The sequence below is a fragment of the Eriocheir sinensis genome, chromosome 23 (assembly GCF_024679095.1).
Source record: "Eriocheir sinensis breed Jianghai 21 chromosome 23, ASM2467909v1, whole genome shotgun sequence".
Classification (NCBI taxonomy): domain Eukaryota; kingdom Metazoa; phylum Arthropoda; class Malacostraca; order Decapoda; family Varunidae; genus Eriocheir; species Eriocheir sinensis.
In genome coordinates this window covers 6,161,197-6,181,956 of record NC_066531.1, presented here as the reverse complement: position 1 = coordinate 6,181,956, position 20,760 = coordinate 6,161,197, and the positions used below count along the sequence as shown (strand labels likewise).

The 20,760-nt window shown below is 45.2% G+C and overlaps 1 protein-coding gene across 6 annotated transcripts in view; it reads left to right on the top strand.

Annotated features, from left to right (window-relative positions):
* The window catches only part of LOC127002444 (uncharacterized), an 80,040-nt gene extending 59,625 nt beyond the window's left edge, over nucleotides 1-20,415 (top strand). The window contains exons 1-6 of one of the 6 annotated variants that reach the window (XM_050868412.1): nucleotides 12,142-12,266; nucleotides 12,493-12,644; nucleotides 14,586-14,710; nucleotides 15,306-15,398; nucleotides 19,317-19,429; nucleotides 19,785-20,415. In XM_050868412.1, coding sequence (XP_050724369.1) covers nucleotides 12,174-12,266; nucleotides 12,493-12,644; nucleotides 14,586-14,710; nucleotides 15,306-15,398; nucleotides 19,317-19,429; nucleotides 19,785-19,865 — 657 coding nt within the window. In that variant the 5' untranslated portion in view covers nucleotides 12,142-12,173 and the 3' untranslated portion in view covers nucleotides 19,866-20,415. Of the gene's footprint in view, nucleotides 1-12,141; nucleotides 12,267-12,492; nucleotides 12,645-14,585; nucleotides 14,711-15,305; nucleotides 15,399-19,316; nucleotides 19,749-19,784 lie in introns of those variants that run through there. The other 5 variants (XM_050868415.1, XM_050868410.1, XM_050868411.1 and 2 more) reach the window with 5 other exon arrangements.
* Nucleotides 20,416-20,760: the final 345 nt, after the last annotated feature.

Below are 20,760 nucleotides of genomic sequence, written 5' to 3'. Positions count from 1 at the left end.
AGGACATTGCTTTACTGGAAAGGATTCAACGACGCGCCACAAAGATGATTCCAACCTTCAGGGCTCAACCGTACGAGGAACGACTCAAGCGACTCAATCTCTTTACATTGGAGAAAAGACGCCTACGAGGGGATATGATTCAAGTCTTCAAGTATCTAAAAAAGTTCAATAACGTCGATTACTCCAAATTCTTCGAACTGCAAACCAACTCAAGAACTAGAAATATCGGTTTACCCATTCAGTTGAGTCGATGTAACACAGACATTGGAAGGAGTTTCTTTTCAAACCGAGTCATCCGCCTCTGGAACAATCTTCCCTCAGAAGTAGCAAATGCGAATACCATCAACTCCTTCAAATATAGAATCGACTGTCATTTCGCTGCGTCGGGAGTAAACTGAATAACGAGGGGCTTCCATCTGCTCCTCAACATCGAGGTGCTTTCATCTGCTCACCAAGCCCCAAGTGGCGGTCGAGCAGATTAAATCACCCAAGCGGGCGACCTCGTAATGAGCCAATAGGCTTTCTGTTGCCTGCATTTCCATGTTTCCATGTTTCCACCCACTCCTTCCCCTTCTCTCCATTCATCCCCTTCCTTGCCTTACCCATCTTCCCATTCACTCTCGTCCATCCATCCCCGTCCTTTGCAACTGCACCCATGAGGAGCTAAATCAAAGATGTGCTGTTCCTTATATGCACTTTAAGGAAAAATTCTGAATAAAATGAAAAAGGGAAGAACCTACAATTGAAGGAACACCTCGGGAATGGGCATGGCTTCACTTATATTACTGAAGACAAACTTATTTGAAAACCCTTCCCTTTGCAATCTTGAAACTGCTTGTTTCGAGGGTAAAGCCAAGATTATAGAAGTAAATGGTGGTTTAACAGCACATGTCGGCCCTAATTTTGACCCGAGCTCTGCCTGCGGGTGAGGAAGCTAGAGTGCTGTGGCCTTGAAAAGGGGGGTAGGTTATCTACCCCGCGCGTCGTGCGGCTGTGTCAGATACCTCTGTAATACGAGTATGGGAAAGTGGGGTAAGATGAACCGCAGGGTAAGATGAACCACCCCTTGCGATCACGTGATCACAGATTGCATCAAGCTCTAATGCTGCACAACCAAACCAGTAGTCACCACGTGTCTCTGGAAGCAGCGAGACGTTCCTGTGGAGAGTCTGTCAGTTTTTACAGCAAAAAAATGTTTCTTCCATCGAAAAGTAAAATATTGGAAGCCGAGAATATCGTCAATTACTCTGGTATGTATTAGTCTTACTTTTGTTGGAAATTGCTGGTGATTAGTTTAGTATTTGATAATTCTTCTGTCCATGTTTTCGATGGTAACGGTTTGTATTAACATATTTACAAACGATTCATTCAAAATGGCCGCGGAGGGGTAAGATGAACCTTTAAGTTTGGGGACAGATGAACCATCAGTTCATCTTACCCATCATGTGTGAATGATTATTTTTTAATCCTCATTGTAATCTATTTGATATCAGATGCCGCGAAAGTACATCAGAAAAACGGGCCGGGCCCCTGTACCCCTCGATGTGATGAAAAGGGCCTCCGCTGCATTCGACGATGGAAAAAAGAAGAAAGAAAGAAAAGAAAAGGGCCACAAAAATACTGACTGATACGCCAGTCCGGGATGAAGTAGCAGCAGAGAGAGAAGAAAAATAGGCCGCCAAGGCGAATAAAGAAATTGTGAAGAATTTGTTTGGTAAGAGACATAAGTCAAGACAGACAGCATCTATAATGCCACTTCGGATGATGATAGTGAGGACGATGTATGCGAGACCATGGATTCACTTACACAAGATTCTGATGACGATATATCGGATGACGAGTTAATGAAAGGCGGTTGCGTGGTAGTGAACATTCATAGCATGAAGGGAACCACACAAAGATATGTCGCAAGAGTCGACGTAATCGACGGTGATGAAATCGAGGGAGTTTTCATGAAGAGAATCCCGGGACACAGGCCCATTGAAAGCAAACAGGCCTTCATAATCGACCACAATGATGAAGCATCATTCGATAAAAAAATATATTTCGGTGACACTACCAGCTCCGAAAAACTTGTCTGGTAGTCTGCGAAAGTCGAACCAGTTTGTGTTCCCATGTGACTTGGGAAGATTCAATTTCTCGTAGGCCTGTTCATGGACATAAGTGCATTTTGCTAAATTTTCAAAAGGAATTTTGATTATTTTAAAATGATGTATATGTACTATTGATACATAAAAAATGTGTACTATCCTCTTTTTTAAAGGCTTTAAAAAGGTGAAAGCCTTATCAGGAGAATATCAATTTTGTTTATGGTTAAAGGTAAATGACAGCTGCTCAAATGAACACTGACAGAGACAGGGTCACGTTACCAGGGAAGACCCCAGGTCGAAAAATCTAAAAAGTGGTTCATCTTACCCCACTTCCCCCTAACTAGGAGCTCCGAGCCAAAAAATATATTCAGTCCTCAGTCACATACACACACACACACACACACACGCACAGACACACGTACAGTGTAATTCAAGCAAACATATCTAAATTGAAAATGACCGTATCTCGCTTATTTCCAAAGTCAAGTTTTTTATTAACAATCAGCAGCGGACGGGAAAAAAATTGATAACCCGACGGGCCTGACGTGTGGGGTGGGCAGTGGAGAGAGAGAGAGAGAGAGAGAGAGAGAGAGAGAGAGAGAGCAAATCATCCGTCTACTGACCTGTATGTCCTCACTAAACTGAGGGAAATCACGAACGGTAGGTATAATAATTTATGAAGAGTAACGAGCCTCCATTATGGGAGGTAAGGGTTGCATATGACTTGCGCTACACTGTCGTGTCATCCTGACAAGATGTTGCATCACTTCCACTGTACCCCTCCACTAGTGGTGGCAGCGCTCCACACGTAGGCACGAAGCAAGCACTTAACGGGCATGAGTAAATCTTGTGTTTACACTTGTAATATTTGCTTTGTTTTGTGTATGCAGCTCAGCGTTTAAGGAAGTAATTGTTTTGAATCTTCGTAATCTTCATTTTCAAGAAAATAAAAATGTATAAGAAATGCATTGTAATTCTCAGACAACGACGTTGTTTGTTAACGCGCATCGGATCCGGGGACGAGTAGGTTTCATTGCTTGTTTCTCCAACAGAAGTTCAGTCATCTATAGGCGATGGAAAGTTTTCAGATTCCGCCATAATCAACTTTACTTTTTAACTCTTAGCGGGTGATATTTTCTCAAATAGTCTCCAAAGCAAATACCCTTCACTCATCGTTAATCAAGTCATACTGAGTATACTATTCTGAGGAGACCTCGGGTAACCTTGTCCCAGGGAATCTACCCCAACGGCCGGTGGCAACACTGCAGGGTGGCGCACGGCTGCCTGAGGTGACGGAGCTCACATATGAGGAGTCCGGCGGTAGTGGCGCGTGCCCTGTCATAAGTGTAACCATCACGTACCCTTTGAGGCTCCTAAATACTCTTCACAACGCATGTGACCAGTTGTTGTGTCGCTTGTAACCTAGATTGACGCAGCGACGGAGGGACAGCCAGAGGGACCGAACACCGATTCCTGGTAAGTACTTCCGTGGGTTGCCTCGTAGCAGCACAAGAGGTTTGTACTGATGTTTCTGGAATAAGAAAGTGAAAGGATTGTATCATCTACAAGAGTACTTCCTTCCGTGTATAGTTATGTGAGCTCGTAAATTCCACCGTCGGTTACAACAGAAACGGCAAATCGTTGCTTTTTTACATAGCTCAAATGGCAATTAGCACTACCCCAACTACCATCCCCTCCCTGTCTTTGGCTTTACAGTGCCTAAAGTCAGGGATCTCCATGACCAATAACCCAGGAAAACTACTGTTGTACAATCGTGGACACAAGTGTTGACACACTGTCCACTGGGTTTCGTTCACCGGCCCTGACTTTAAAATATATACACCGCATGGAAAGAGGCTAATGTTCAGATATGTCACTACATATACACTCTCCATAATTTATTATATATGAATTTGTCAGTTGTGCACACTGATAACAAGTTTGTAATTTGTGGAGGAAAATGTCTCTTTTTACATTTCGTTCAAATTTAGTCAAGGACAGCTACTGTTGTTTACAAGGCTATTATGCATTTGAATAAATGTTGTATTCATTCCTGCAACGTCCTCCCTAAGAAAATACGAAGAAAACATTGATAACTTGCACAAATATTCTGATATGATCTAAAAATATATAATGATGAAACCATTTAACTCTCGCTTGACAATGTTATGTAATGACGTCATCGACCATGCCAGCCGGCGCATTTAGGAAACTAGTAGGCTATTGTGAATTGAATTGAATTACAAAGCTATTATTTTGCATTTAAGAATACTAAGCGATTCGTTTGCATTTATGAAACTAAGCCATTACTTTGCATTTACGAATACTAAGTTATTATTATGCATTTAAGAAAACTGCTATTATTTTGCAGTAACTTTTTTTGGTCAATTTACGGTTTCACCCAACCAACGATTTTCTCACGTGGTTCATGTTTTTCTGCTGATAGATGTAGAGAATTCCGTGATTTTGTTCCTCATTTCCGTCGCAAATGTCTACTTTTCGAGTTATGCCTCTTTTCAAGTTATGCCTATCCCCTTCCCTAAACGATCTTGGGGGACCTGTGGGAACACGGGGTTTTTGGGTGGGGGAGCATGAAATCGACTAATATGCATTTCAAATGAGGTCGAGAAATCAACAGAATCGCATTAGAACACCAGTGAAAAGGCATAGCCTACATTTGTTTTGGTTGGAGCGGGGAAGCGGCCATTGTGATGTACGCAGTGTTGCCAACGATCCGCTATGGGTGAACATCCCATCCTGATCTGCGCATGCGCGGACTTTGTTTACATACACAGGGCGGATTATTTTCGGCACGGTACCATGTCTTTTCTCGCTTACTTATTGTGATCTGTCCCACCCGAGTTTATATTTGTTTTTTATGAAAGTAAATGATGACGTACGTTTTGAATTTGGAAAATGCGTGAAATTGAAAGTTGATTCCTGCACCTCTTGTATGTCAGCAAATGTGATAAATGAGATAACTTGCACCCCCTGTATGTCGGTAAATGTGATAAATAAGATAACCTGCACCACTTGTAAGGGGAGGTGTGGCAAAATGGCATAGGTGGGTAATATGGGCCACCCCGTTTTCTGTGTTTTTAGCTTTTGCCAGCTACTGATAATGATATGGACTTACTCCTCGGCTCATTAGTCAGCTGTAACATCGGGGCAAGTTTGGACGCCGTCGTTTGTTTGTGTGTGAAAAATCCCAGAATATTTTATCACCAGCTGATCTATTGGTAAGGGTCTGATAAAATCGTGTTTATAGGAGTACTGTGACTCATAATTTCATGTGTTATTGCATGATTCTTTGGTATTACTCTGTGCATGAGTCTGACTACTGAAACATTTTTCTGCACCGCCATTGTTCCGCTGAGATTGTTGTTAACATTTTCATTGCCCTTGGGGCAAAACGGCCCACTTAACAATAATAATTATTTTTTGCTGCTAACTAACTCACAACTTCAGTGAACAAAGATAAGGACAAAGTGTTCTCTGTTTCTTTTATATGAGTATTAATTTTATGTTCAGGAAGGTAATGTCACTTTTCGTTTGTGAGTTCATGTTGTTCATGCTATTGAGCAAAATAACAATTATTTTTGTAATTTTTTTTTTTTTTTTTTTTTTTTACGTTATTGCCTATTGCGCCGGTAGGCATCTTCCCGGTGGGGCCTGATGGTCGGCCCAAGGCTTTTTCCAGGTGGGGCCTGATGGTCGGTTCAGCCCGTTCTGGCGCAGGCGAGTGTTTATAGTGGCGCCATCTTGCATTGGCTCATGCTGCCCCCCGGAGCTCGTTCTTGATTCGCTTGGACGGCTTCCTCTAGAGTCCGGGTTGATGGGTGGTCTTCAGGACAGCATGTGGGTAGTTTTAAGCCACTCGGCGGTGACTGAAAAATCCGAGTGGTAGCGTGAGGATTCGAACCCGCGTCGTCCATCACGCGGCGAATGTGGGTCCAGTACGCTATCACTTCGGCCACCGCCTACATTAAGAACTTTTATGTTCAGAAAGGTAATTTCACTTTCACTTGTGAGTAGTTTCATGAGAGTTCATTGGTGTTCATGCTATTGAGCCACATATCATTTATTTTTGCAATGGAATAAGAACTTGATGTTCAGGAAGGTAATATCGCTTTTCATTTGGAATTCATTGTTGTTCATGCTACTGAGCCTAAGAGCAATTGTTTTCTAATGGAATAAGAACTAGATTATTTTAGTTTTGTTAAGTAATCTTTCTAATGCGATTCTCTGTCAAAACGTATGTTTGGCATGTTACCAAGCATTTCCATATGAGGGCCATTTTGCCCCATACGTGAGGTCCGTTTTGCCCCGACCGTTGTACAAAATGGTCCACTTGTGGCTATTTTATTTTTTTAATTCATGAGTAAAGGATCCAAAGTAGTTCTTCCAAAGAGAGTTTATTTTGTTTAATGATGAATAAAGATTGCAAAAACACCAGCTATCTCTGAATATACTACAAAATTGATGCAAAATCTGGAGTGAAACCTTAAGGGTGCCGTTTTGCCCCACCTTCCCCTATGTCGGTAAATGTGATTGGTGAGATAACCTGCACCCCTTGTACGTCGGTAAATGTGATTGGTGAGATAACCTGCACCCCCTGTACGTCGGTAAATGTGATAAATGTGATAACCTATACCCCTTGTATGTCGGTAAATGTAATAAATGTAATAACCTATACCCCTTGTATGTCGGTAAATGTAATAAATGTGATAACCTATACCCCTTGTATGTCGGTAAATGTAATAAATGTGATAACCTATACCCCTTGTATGTCGGTAAATGTGATAAATGTGATAACCCTTGAATGTCATCCTGGAATTTGGCCATTCTCTCATAAAAACTAGCATGCTGTATTGCCGCCATCTTGCCTGGACAAACTAATATCAACACTCTGTGATAGTAAACATTGGGTTCTGCGCATGCGCAGATCAGGATCGGATAGACTAAAATACATTGATGAGATTTATCGCCACGCCGGGCTGCCCACAACATTTCCTCCCGTCACTCCAGAAACACAGGCCGAGGACCGCGAACTTGTTTTCCACTGGAATGCCTCAGATTTGCTACACTTTTTTGTGCTGTCTGTAGCGCCGGTAGGGTTTTTTGAGGGGCGTTATAGACGGCCCCAGCCTGTTAGTGGCGCAAGCTAATTTTATTTATGGTGGCTGGCGTGATGTATGACTTGCTTGGCCCATGCTGCCTCCTGGTGCTCCTCTTGACCGAAGTTGCTGAAGTTAAGGTTGATTGAAGATCCGGACAGCATGCCAAGTGCCTTCCCACCCCTCAACTTAGCCACAGCCTCTTTGACCTCAACCAGAGAGGATGAACTTTCGTCAATGGGTGGGTCAGCTTCCACCACTTGTAACCCAGCAACTGGAAGCTGCCGACGTGGAGAGTCCACCATGTACAGCTGCTCAAAGTTCTCAGCCCAACGTGCCCTCTGCCCATTCATGTAAGACACGAGGCAGCCGTCAGCTGTTCGGATAGTGCTCACCTAATAAGAGGGAGACTTGGAACGGAGCATCTTCACGGCTCGATAAGCAGGTCGGGGGCCATTCGCATTTAAATGGCCCCCGACTTCCTCAGCGAGACTCCTGACATACCTCTCCTTGTCTCTCCTCAGGAGAGCTCTAGTCCTACGCGACAGAGCCCTGTATTGGTCCCGCTTCCCAGCAAGTCTGGCAGCGCGACTCTCCTCAATATTATCCAACGTCTCCACCGAGGCAAAGGCACTCCTAGATCTCGGGCGCTCTCCAGTGCACTCCTCGGCATCTTGCAGAGTCTTACGTTTGAAGGTATTCCACAGTTCTACAGGGTCTTCCAGGGTGCTGAGCACATCGAACCGATTTGAGACCGTCACTGCATACTCCTGAGCACATGCCAGGTCCTTCAGCCTCTCGAGATGGAACACAGTAGTGTTGCATCTCGAGATTCTTTTTGACCTAACATGAAGCTTGAGTGTTGCAACAACAAGCCTATGGTCAGTTGCAAAGAACGCAGCACTCCGGTAAACCCTGCAGTTCTGAAGGATCCTCCAACGAGTATTTACGAGAATGTGGTCGATCTCCTTAGCTACACTTCCGGCATCGCTATATCAAGTCCAGCGGTGCAGCTCTGGTCTCTGGTACCAGGAACCCGCAATTCTCAACTTTCTGGATTTTGCAAAATTCAGGAGGAGAGAGCTGTTGATGTTCCTGGTACATTTGCGGAAATGAGTTCATGTACCCACTGTGGTAAGCCTTCCCTCCAACCGGCAACGTCGCAGTAGTGCTACTCAAGTGTTGTTGTGAATAAACGATGTTCGTCGTGTTCGGGTGTGAGTGGCGGAGAGGTTCACTGCTATTCAGGAAGTGTAAGGGAGGCTTTATCCATAATTAAGAGGTGAAAATAAATGTAGCATGTGTATGTAACACATGTTAAACCAAGATATCACTACAAAATAATAACACCAGAGAGAAGACGAGGCGTATTATCTAGAGTCGAGACTTTGATGTTCCGCTCCTTCATCAGCATTCACGTGTGATCGTGTGCTCTCTCTCTCTCTCTCTCTCTCTCTCTCTCTCTCTCTCTCTCTCTCTCTCTCTCTCTCTCTCTCTCTCTCTCTCTCTCGATGGTGGAGGGAAGCAGAGGGAGAGGAAGACCGAAACTGGAAATCCGATATAATTTTCTCACTTTCTAAGAAATTCGACCGCCTGTTTTTAACCAGTCTTTCACATATCTTCGCAACCACACTAGTGAGTGATACCGGTCTGTAATTTAATGGGTCCGCTCTCTTGCCTACCTTTAAAATCGGTACCGTACTATGTTTGCTCTCTTCCAATCTTGTGGTACCTTTTCTTCACTCAGAGTCACTCATTATGGAGTGCAGTTTCTCTGCAAGTTGATCACTACATTCTTTCAAGATCCACCCTGATACTCCATCCGGCCCCGTCGCCTTTCTTACATCCAATTTGTTCAAACTTTCTTTGACCTCCTGCACCGTTAACTGAATCTTTTGCATAACGCTTCCTTTTTCTTGGCCCGGGGGTTGTACAAATTCTTCTTTTGTAAAATTCTATGGAAGCTGTTATTCATCACCTCTGCCATCTTTGCTGGGTCCTCATATGTGGTTTCATCCATTTTCAGTTTATCGATTTTTTCTCTATTCTTTAATTTGCCGTTCACACGTCTATAAAATAGTTTGGGTAGGTCTTTTCACTTGTCGATTATATCTTTTTCATATTTCCTTTTTTCTTCTCTTCTAATCTTTGTATATTCATTCCTTGCTTGTTTGAAATCGTTCCACGAGTTAATTCTTCTTCGTCTCCTCCATCCCTTCCAAGCTTCCTCTTTTCTCTTTCTAATTTTCTCGGATCTCTTGTTAAACCACTCCTTTTTACCAACATCCTTTTTTATTACCTTGGGGACATATCTATTTTCGGTTTCCTTGTATAGCTTTAAAAACGCCTCCCACTTATCCTGTGTACTGTTGGCTTTGAACAGCCCACTCCAATTTGCATTTTCAAAAAAGGTTCTCATGCTAACAAAGTCACAGTAGTTGCTTCTCCCAATTTTGTGATTTTCTTTTCGGTCAATCGTTTTCTTTTCTGATACTTCAAATTCCACAACCTCATGGTCACTCTTCGCTATTGGACAATCTACGTTAAGATTTTCTATTATTTCCGGCGCCTTACTAAATATATACCAGGTCTAGTCTTGATGCCTCGCCTTCTTTCCCGAATCTGGTATGTTCCTTGATCCACTGAGTCAGCACATGTTCCACTGCCAGTTGCAGGAGTCTTCCTCCCCACGACTCGTCTGCTCGCTGCGTCTCCCAACCCTCCCATTCCACCTCCATGCAGTTGAAATCACCCATTATAAGTATTCTCTCACACGCCCTCAACATTTCATCCCTGCAACTCACCGTCTCTTGTATCATTTGTTTATATTCCCGCAATCCCATACGCTTGTTCATGGGGGCACATACCCTACTACATAATGCCTCCTTCTTCCTTCAGCACCCACAATTTTCACTTTCAACACCTCTGTCAAGCCTTCACCCTCAATTACCACCTCCACCTTAATGCCTTTTTTAACCATTAACATCACACCTCCTCCCTGTTTTATCTTTCTGTCTCTCCTCCATATGTTGTTTGCACCTTCTCCAATCCCCACCACCTCAATTGAGTCACAACTTAGTTTCCGTCAGCCCCACAATATCAGGTTCTTTGTCTCTCAAATAGTCGTTAATTCTATCTACGATGAAACTATTCCATTAATATTCGTATATGTCACTTTCCACCCTTTCTCCTTTTCTGTTAGTTTTATTCCCTTCTTCCTCTCGACCCTATGAACTACTTTCTCACTTTCATATCCATTACTCTCCAAAAAAACTCCCTCTTCTCTTCTTGCGATCTCTTCTCATTTAAATCACGAACCTCACCTCTAAAGGCGGCTTTACACCTGGCAATTCGCGGCTGGCAATACAGGCGCGGCAGCATTTTTGGTCTGGGTCTGGGAGCTCTTCTCGCGGCAAGTTCTCTGCAGCTGAGCGTGTCCGTCTTGTATTGCCGACTGGCGGCCAGGTAAACAACATGTCGGCGCCAATAAAACAAGAAATGACAGATGCAGATAACAAGATTTGGAGCCGGGAGGCCGAGGTGGCATTGCTAGAGGAAGTGAGACAGCATCGACACTTGTGGGACCCACAAGATAAGCTCTACAAGAAGCAGAGTCTGCGCAAAACAACTTTTGAGAGAGTGGCAGCAACATTGCGGGAAATGTTTATCTCTTTGCGAGATATCGAAGGAGGTATAAGGAACGGTTATTTTCGTGTATTATATAATCACACTATGTAATGCCTGGGGGTTGGGATGGCATGTTCCTCCCTTCTCCTTTGTTGTTAAATGCAACAATAAACAATCAATCAATCAATCAATACTACTTATGATAAAACTCGTTTACTTAAAGTATTTCTACAATATTAGGCTGATGGACCAAACTCATTGTGGTTTTAAGATATGGTAGTAGCCTTTTGGGGTGTCTGGGGTGAATTCATGCCCTTGCATTTACTAGCAGTTTACGTCTTGATGCTCCCGGCGGCTCCTCCCACGTGTGAAGGTACTTTCTCCCGAGAGCACCCAGCCGGTCTAGCCGCTAGATCGTCGCGGGTGTATTGCCGGCCAGGAATTGCCACGTGTAAAGTGTGTGTGTGTGTGTGTGTGTGTGTGTGTGTGTGTGTGTGTGTGTGTGTGTGTAATTCACCACGACCTGATCACGCGTTGGTCTCGTAATCGCCAGCAGCAGGTACCCTCCCGACATGAGCAAGTGCTCTTTATCGTCGATCTTTGGGTACTGCCAGGACCTCACACACCACACACCCCATCCCCTTTGCTCAAGGGGGGATAGTAACCACTCCTAGTCAACGGAAAGAATCCGGCCTGAGCGGGCTCAAACTGCCGCCCTGTCAGACCGTGAAGCCTGGGAGTGTGTGTGTGTGTGTGTGTGTGTGTGTGTGTGTGTGTGTAGTTCATTCATAACACCCTGATCACGAGTCTCTCTCTCTCTCTCTCTCTCTCTCTCTCTCTCTCTCTCTCTCTCACACACACACACACACACACACACACACAGAGAGAGAGAGAGAGAGAGAGAGAGAGAGAGAGAGAGAGAGAGAGAGAGAGTGAGCAACTTCAGCTGGCAGTGCAATAAGCCGGAGAGCCTTACTGCACCCACACCTCACTATCATCTGTCATCCTCGTCCATGTAGCTATCCAGTCTACTCAAACCAAGCTACCGTCGCTGCACTAACTATGTGATTGCTTAGTCTATTCCATTCCAGAGAGAGAGAGAGAGAGAGAGAGAGAGAGGCGGGCCACACTTGCCATGGAGGTGGGCGGAGCTTGAGAGCCAGCCGGCAAATCAGCGAGGAGTGCGGCGCGGGACTAGAAAACTGTACCTACCTTCGTATATATATAAAGGATGTATAAAGGAATTGTACTGTACTGTATTAATGCCCTGCCTGTGATTCTTCTGTCTCTTCCCTGCTGCAGGATAATGTCTGAGGACGGCAGTCGGGGCGACTTGGCAATGAGGGTGATCGCGAAAGTCCACAGGCCGGGGGTCACGCCGGAGGAGATGGTGGTCGGCTACAACGAGTGGTCCGAGAACTACGAGGAGATGGTGAGAGAGAGAGAGAGAGAGAGAGAGAGAGAGAGAGAGAGAGAGAGAGAGAGAGAGAGAGAGAGAGAGAGAGAGATGCCTTCGGTACCAAGTGCCTACGCAGAATCATGGGGTATCGCTGGAATGATTTTGCGTTAAACCGGCGACTGCTCCGTGAGGTCCGGGAGTGAAGTGATGCGGCCCCTGGGGTACCCGCCTGTAATCACCCGCTTCCCCGTCCCCTTAGATGATCTGGAAAGGCGGGTACCGTGGCCCCGCCATCACGCTGGAGGAGGCGCTGCGTTGGGTACCCCCGGAGCGGCGAGCTAAGGCCAGGGTGCTGGACGTGGCCGCTGGGACGGGCTGCGTGGGCCGCGAACTCCACCGGGAAGGCTTCAGGTGGGTGCCGCAGGGCCGCAGACAGGGGGATGTCCGGTCACCATACTTAAATATCCTCCAGTCCACTGCCTCCTGCCTGCCAGTGCCTCAGCCTCAACACGAGTCTAACGGCAAGAGATGAAGATGATGTGTTGGAAATTACAGCTGCTTGTGTAGAGGCAGGTCCGCTGGGTGGGAACTGGGAGCGGGCAGGAGCGGCATTACTATAGTCCATCAACTCTAACTTAAAATTGAGCCCTGTGACTTGGCCCGGGGAAACCCCCATTGTTTACAGATCTAGCGATGACCTGCGCATGACGTTTTGTCTCACTGTTAGTCTGTACGTTATCTATTTATGGAATTTACATACATTCATAATACGACTGCGTGGTGTTATGAATGGCTTGGGATTAGAGGGATTGATTGATTGATATAGAGTTTCTTTCATGGCGCCGCAACATCTTGGTCATATGGCACCGGAGTAATAAAATGGAAGGCAAATAATTAAAATAATCTAAGGGTGATAAAAGTTATTAGGAAGATAGTTTTGAAATGGTCCATTCAGATATAGCACTAGTTTAAAATATAATAAAATGTTTATTAAAAATGCATTAGTGAAATACAAAGAACTTTCTATAAAGAGACCCTACAAGAGATGGAGGATGCCCATCTCCTGCAGATACCCCATGACGTCATGTCCAGGGGTGAACGCCTTTTCACCCAGCATTAGGGAAAGGGAAAATTTCCCATGTACATCACGACACCGGGAGAGGTACTGCTCTCGCAGATTATGCAGACTGGGGCACTTGACCTGGGATTAGAGGGAAAGACAACGACTCAGTAAACCTTCCATATCACTTGGCAACATGGCTCATGTAACTTTGCCGCCTGACGGACCTTGGCAACAGGCGCCAGGCCGCACCATTCAACGTTACGCCACAATGGACAAATGAAGTAGATCTCACTCTTGCGCCCTGCGCAGCCATGCAGAGAGAGAGAGAGAGAGAGAGAGAGAGAGAGAGAGAGAGAGAGAGAGAGAGAGAGAGAGATAGCCACCCTCTCTGAGGAGAGTAATGGAGTGATGTGGCACCAGCGCGGTCTCGTGGGGAATCCTTGTGTCGCGCCCAAGGGCTCAAGTTAAAATCGATAGGCTATACTATGTTAGGAATTAGGCCAGTTAACCGGGGGACTAGACAAATTAACTATTTCCCTTATGGAACTAGTCTCGGGCCGAGAGTTCAAGCCAACTATGAGTATCGTCTGAGCTCAAATAAGCCTTCGATGGTACTTAAATACTTCGGTCATCGGCTCCCAAACCGAGACAGAATCAACTTATTCACTGCCTGAAGACTAACCACATTTACCATGAAAGGAATAACAATAGTGAAGTGTTTCCTTTCATGAAATAATAACTAATTGTTCTTGCTGAATTAAAATTAAAGAGCAAGGATAATTTAACCGATGGAAACAGAGAGGAAAGCCACGCCATCTGGCGAGAGAAATTAAAAATATCGCTTCAGACCCACGTGGTTGGTTTTCTCTCACTCCACCACCGGCCTTCACAAAGTAAAGACCAAGGCACTGCAGCCCACCCATTAACTCGGACGCAGTGTACCTTCTATTAACTGACTGAGGGATACTACACCCGGCAACGAGACTTCAGAGACAACAATATCTTTTGAAACCCGCTTCTCAGCTAAGTGCCCCCAGCAGTTATTTGAGACAGATAGATTTTACTACACGGATCCGGTAGGATTATTATTTGTTCGGCTGTCTGGAGTTGCTTGTTGGATACCTTCACCACCTAAAAGCTGGTAAGCACTTGTTTGTTTGGGATTGTCTGACGGGTGTGTTATTCACTTTGCGAGTGACCTAACTGTTGGGTAGGGTAAATTTACTGATTCCCAACAACTACTACTACTGCTATAACTTCTGCTACAACTACTACTACAACTACTATAGCCGCTCCCACAGGCACATAGACGCTGTGGACCCGTCGGAGGGCATGATGAAGCAGCGGGAGACTGGCATCTATACCAACGACTTCCTGGAGTTTATCGGCAGCGGACACTCCACCGTGCCCAAAGGTATTAGTATTTTTTTTTTTTTACATCAAAGGACACGGTTCAAGGGCAACAAGAAGAGTACAAAAAAAAGCCTGCTACTCGCCGCTCCCATAAAAGATAAAAGTAAAGAGTAGCCAAAATAGAGGTCAATTTCGAGAGGAGAGGTGTCTTGATACACTCTTCTTGAAATAAGTCAAGTCATAGGCAGGGGGAAATACAGACGAAGGAAGGTTGTTCCAGAGTTTACCTCTTGCATAAGGGTTTTGAATAGTATAGGGATGAGCATGAGTAGAAAGTCGTGTGCAGCGGGACCGCGGGAGGGAGGGAGGCATGCAGTTAGCAAGTTCAGAAGAGCAGTCATCATGAAGATATCGATAGAAGATAGAAAAAGAGGCAACATAACGGCGGAATTTAATTGAGAGGTAGAAGGTTGTCAGTAAGAAGAGGAGAGCTGATGAGACGAGGAGCCTTAGACTCCACTCTGTCTAGAAGAGTTGTGTGAGTGGAATTATTGTTATTGTTGTTGTTTCATATGTAAAGATTAATATACGTATTTTTCTTTTACATCTCTCTCTCTCTCTCTCTCTCTCTCTCTCTCTCTCTCTCTCTCTCTCAGACACATACGACCTGGTGGTCACCTCGGGCGGTATGGGCGAAGGTCACATCTCAAACAGTGGCCTCGACGACGTTGTGCGCGTCGCAAAGAACGGTGAGTGAGTAAGTGAGCATGCGTGCGTGCGTGCGTGCGTGTGAGTGTGAAAGTGTTTTTATATAAAAAGAGACAGCTCAATGGCACACACAAAAAAACAATAATAAAAAAAAGCCCGCTACTCGCTGCTCCTGAGAAAAAGAAAATCAAAAGAGGTGGCCGAAAGAGAGGTCAATTTCGGGAGGAGAGGTGTCCTGATACCCTCCTCTTGAAAGAGTTCAAGTCGTAAGTAGGAGGAAATACAGATGAAGGAAGATTGTTCCAGAGTTTACCAGCGTGAGGGATGAAAGAGTGAAGATGCTGGTTAAATCTTGCACAAGGGGTTTGGACAGTATAGGGATGAACATGAGTAGAAAGTCGTGTGCAGCAGGGCCGCGGGAGGGAAGGAGGCATTCAGTTAGCAAGTTCAGAAGAGCAGTCAGCGTGAAAATAGCGATAGAAGATAAAAAGAGAGGCAACATCGCGAAGGAATTTAAGAGGTAGAAAACTATCAGTTGGAAGAGTAGAGCTGATGAGACGAAGAGCCTTAGACTTCACGCTGTCCAGAAAAGCTGTGTGAGTGGAGCACCCTCCCCCCCACACGTGAGATGCATACTCCATACGAGGGCGGACAAGACCCCTGTATATGGACAGCAACTGTGCGGGGGAGAAGAACTGGATGAGACGATACAGAACGCCCAACCTCGAGGAAGCTGATTTAGCGAGAATGGAAATATGAAGCTTCCAGTTGAGATTTTGAGTTAAGAATAGACCGAGGATATTTAGTGTTGAAGAAGGTGACAGCTGAGTGTTGTTGAAGAATAGCGGGTAGGTGTTTGGAAGATTGTGTCGAGTTGATAGGTGGGGAAATTGAGTTTTTGAGGCATTGAAGGACACAAGGTTTCTTCTACCCCAATCGGAAATGATTGCAAGGTGTGAGGTTAAGCGTTCTGCAGCCTCCAGTCTGGAGTCGTGTACTTCCTGTTGGGATGGGCTTCTATTGAAAGAAGTTGAATAATGCAGAGTGGAGTCGTCGGCGTATGAGTGGACAGGACAGTTTGTTATTGAAAGAAGATCATTGATGAATAACAAGAAGAGAGTGGGTGATAGGACAGAGCCCTGTGGAACACAACTGTTGATAGGTTTAGGGGAAGAACAGTGACCGTCTGCCACCGCAGAGATACAACGGCCGGAAAGGAAACTGGAGATAAAGGAACAGAGAGAGGGATAGAATCTGAAAGAGGGCAGTTTAGAAAGCAAAGACTTGTGCCAGACTCTATCGAAGGCTTTCGATATGTCTAGCGCAACTGAGAAAGTTTCACCGAAATGGCTAAAAGAGGATGACCAAGAGTCAGTTAAGAGAGCAAGAAGATCGCCAGTAGAACGCCCATTGCGGAACCCATACTGGCGATCAGATAGAAGGTTGGAAGTGGAAAGGTGCTTTTGAATCTTCCGGTTAAGGATTGATTCAAAACCTTTAGATATACATGAAAGTAAAGCTATAGGGCGGTAGTTTGAGGGATTGGAACAGTCACCCTTCTTAGGCACAGGCTGTACAAAGGCATACTTCCAACAGGAAGGATAGGTAGATATTGAAAGGCAGAGACGAAAGAGTTTGACCAGGCAGGGTGTCGGCACGGAAGCATAGTTTTTAAGGACAATAAGAGACTCCATCAGGTCCATAAGCCTTCTGAGAGTTGAGGCCAGAGAGGGCATAGAAAACATCATTTGGAAGAATCTTAATAACGGGCATAAAGGAGTCAGAGGGGGGGTGAGTAGGAGGAATTTGCCCAGAATCGTCCAGGGTGGAATTCTTACAGAAAGTCTGAGCCTTAGAGACAGATGAGACGGCAGTGCTGCCGTCAGGGTTAAGGAAAAGAGGGAAAGAGTAAGAAGTGAAATTGGAGGAAACATTTTTGGCTAGATGCCAGAAGTCACGAGAAGAATTAGAAGAAGCAAGGTGTTGACATTTTCTATTGATTAAAGCAGTTTTGGTAAGTCAGAGAATATATTTGGCCAGATTCCTGGCTGAAATTTAAAAGCCATAGTTAGCGGGAGTTCGAAGGCTCTGGAACTTTTTGTGAGCTGCCTCTCTATCTTTAATAGCACAAGAACAAGCACGATTAAACCAAGGATTTTTAGTATGAGGAGTAAAAAAAGAACGTGGAATGTATGCCTCCATTCCAGAGACAATCACCTCTGAGATGCGCTGGGCACACACAGAGGGGTCTCTCTCCTGGAGGCAGTAATCATTCCACGGGAAATCGGAAAAGTACATCCTCAGGTTGTAACGGTGTAACGCTTGGTTGCGGGGACTTGCGGGCGTGAAGGGAAACTCTTGCTGTCTTAGAAGAAATATATTCTTAACCTAAGATACAGCGTAGCGTGGGTGAGAGAGACGAGACGCTAGGTGTGTGTCGTGCGAGCTCTCTCGAAGGAGTGAAGAGTTACAGAGTGGAAAATAATGAAGTTACAATTGGTCACGTATGTCAAGGTGACCTCTAAGCTTGATGAAATGCTTTGTATACAAACTGAGATGGTAAACACTGACAGCTGACATTCCTACAAGGTGGCGTGATCTATCTGTCGTGTTTTTTTTCCATTGATATACTACAATTACTATAACAAGGTCGTCCCACCGAGCTGAAGCAAAATGCCAGAAGCATCGCCTCTTCGGTGGGTCCAGAGGATGTACAGGAGCGATAGGACAGGAAACAGAAATAAGGTTATGGTCGGAGGAACCCAACGGAGAGAACAGTTTGACAGAGTAAGCAAAAGGATTAGAGGTAAGGAAGAGGTCTAGAATGTTGGGCCTGTCTCCAAAACGGTCGGGAATACGTGTAGGGTGCTGAACCAACTGCTCTAGGTCGTTGAGGAGAGCAAAGTTGTAGGCTTGTTCACCAGGCTGGTCTGTGAAAGAGGATGAGAGCCAAAGCTGGTAGTGAACATTCAAATCACCCATGATGGAGATTTCAGCGAAGGGAGAGTGAGTCAAAATGTGCTCCACTTTAGAATTCAAATAGTCAAAGCATTTTACATAGTTACTAGAGTTAGGTGAGAGATAAACAGCACAGATGTATTTAGTAATAGAATGACAATAAAGTCTTAGCCAGATGGTGGAAAATTCAGAAGAGTCAAGGTCGTGGGCACGAGAGCAAGTGATGTCGTTGCGCACGTAGGCGCAACATCCAGCTTAGGATTAAAATTTAGGATAGAGATAGTAGGAGGGAACAGAGTAGAAGTTGCTGTCAGCAGCCTCAGTAACCTGTGTTTCGGTGAGGAAGAGAAAATGAGGTTTAGAGGAGGAGAGATGGTGTTCCACAGTATGAAAATTAGAACGAAGACCACGAATGTTGCAGAAATTGATAAGGAGGAGGTTCAAGGAGTTATCAGGACACCTCTCAAGTCGGCAGCCAGAAGGGGAATTTATGGTCCCCCCCCCAGGCGGGGACTCCGAGGCATTGTTATTTTTCGCCATTTTGAATTTTGAATTTTGGGAAAAGGTGTGTGTGTTGTGTGAATGTAGTGTGGTGTAGAAAGAGAGAGGAACTGTCTTTAGAGAGCATGCTGAACTGCTCTCTGATGCTGATGAGACAAAAGGGAAACGGTTAGTGAGGACATGGTCTTTGGAGGGCTTCAGCACCCTCCTCGCTTCCCATATATCCTCACCGAGAGTAGGTCATGCCCGTTCGGTAGGTGTCTTCCTACCTACTCCTACTATAGGATCGCAAAACAGTTCATGGTAATCCCAGCAACTTTTACGAGAGGCCTTTCAAACGGGCGAACTTAGGCGCCGTTTAGGATGGGAAAGAGCCTACATAGAGACTTCAGATTTGCCTGGAGTAAACCTTGAGGCGGTCTCCCTAGGGTGGGCTAGACGACGCGCCCCCTAGCGTATGCCCCAATGATTAACTGATTTCCTCCTCTCCGGCACTCCAGGAGGCTTCGTGATCATCGTGATGCGCCATGAGTTCCTACAGACCGTGCCTTCCTACAAGGACAAGCTGGAGCCTTACATGGACCAGCTGGAGGCGGACGGGAAGTGGAAGAAGGTAGGGAGCACCGTTGCCAGATTATCGTACTCAGAGCATAGTATTTACCGTTTTTTGACACCTAACTATTGCCAAGAAACATCAGGAATTAACTATTTTAACGATAGATATAAATGAATCTAGTTATTGAGCCCCAGGAGACATATTTGAAGTCGGAAGTTGGTAAATATATAAGAGGCTGAGTACAACTATCTGGCAACGTTGGTACAAGAAAACATTTACTCTAATCAAGGTTTCTGTCTGGCGGGGCTGTTCACTGTATGGGCGCCTGTCACGACACTCTGGTATAAGGAGATGGTCAGGAGCTGGCCAGGGGGAGGTCACGTATTTGAAATGATGGTCATAATTCCTTCAGGTGGAGCGGCGCATCGTCCCAAACTATTTCTGTGACAAGGAGGGTCTCGTCTTCGTCTTCCGCATCACTAAGCCTGAGTGAGGAGGAAGAGGAGGGAAGGGAAAGGAGAGAGATGAAGAGGAGGAGTTATAGTGGTGCTGTGCCAAGGCTGTCTCTGTGTAACAGCCTTGGCTTTCGTCGCGGCACCCGAGACTGAGGTGTGAATTATCGTGCTCTGGCAACCTGGCGTCATGGCGTCTACGATGTTATATGATAGTCTACGCATAGGGCACATTTGTCAGTATTAATCATATTATTGAAATTGTCGTAAAAATGTTTTTTAGTTAAGACTGAGGCTGCAGAATCCTTAACCTCAGACCTTGCTATCATCTCCGATTGGGATAAAAGGAACCTTTGGGTTTTTGTGTCCTTCAATGCCTCAAAAACCCAATTTATCCACCTTTCAACTCGACACAATCTTCCAAACACCTATCCCCTATTCTTCAACTACACTCAGCTGTCACCTTATAATTCTTCAGAACTAAATATCCTCGGTCTGTCCTTAACTCAAAATCTTAACTGGAAACTTCTCATCTCTTCTCTCACTAAATCAGCTTCCTCGAGGCTGGGCGTTCTGTATCGTCTCCTCCAGTTCTTCTGCTGCACCGCTGCTATCCATATACAAGGGCCTTGTCCGCCCTCGTATGGAGTATGCATCGCACGTGTGGGGTGCTCCACCCACACAGCTCTTCTCTATCTTTCGGCCACTCCTCTGTTGTAAAAAAAAATAAGATCGCTGATTATGTAGCTGTATGTGTGTGCATGTGTAATGGCAAGTTGCCAGAACACGATAACGAAGACCTCAGACTCGTGTGCTGCGACTATAGTATACGTTTAGGAATGCTTGGTCTGGGTCTTGGGGTCTTGATGATGTACAGACATGTGTATATATAATAAACGGGTGCCTACTTCCCCTCAGAATCATGTTAATCTTTGT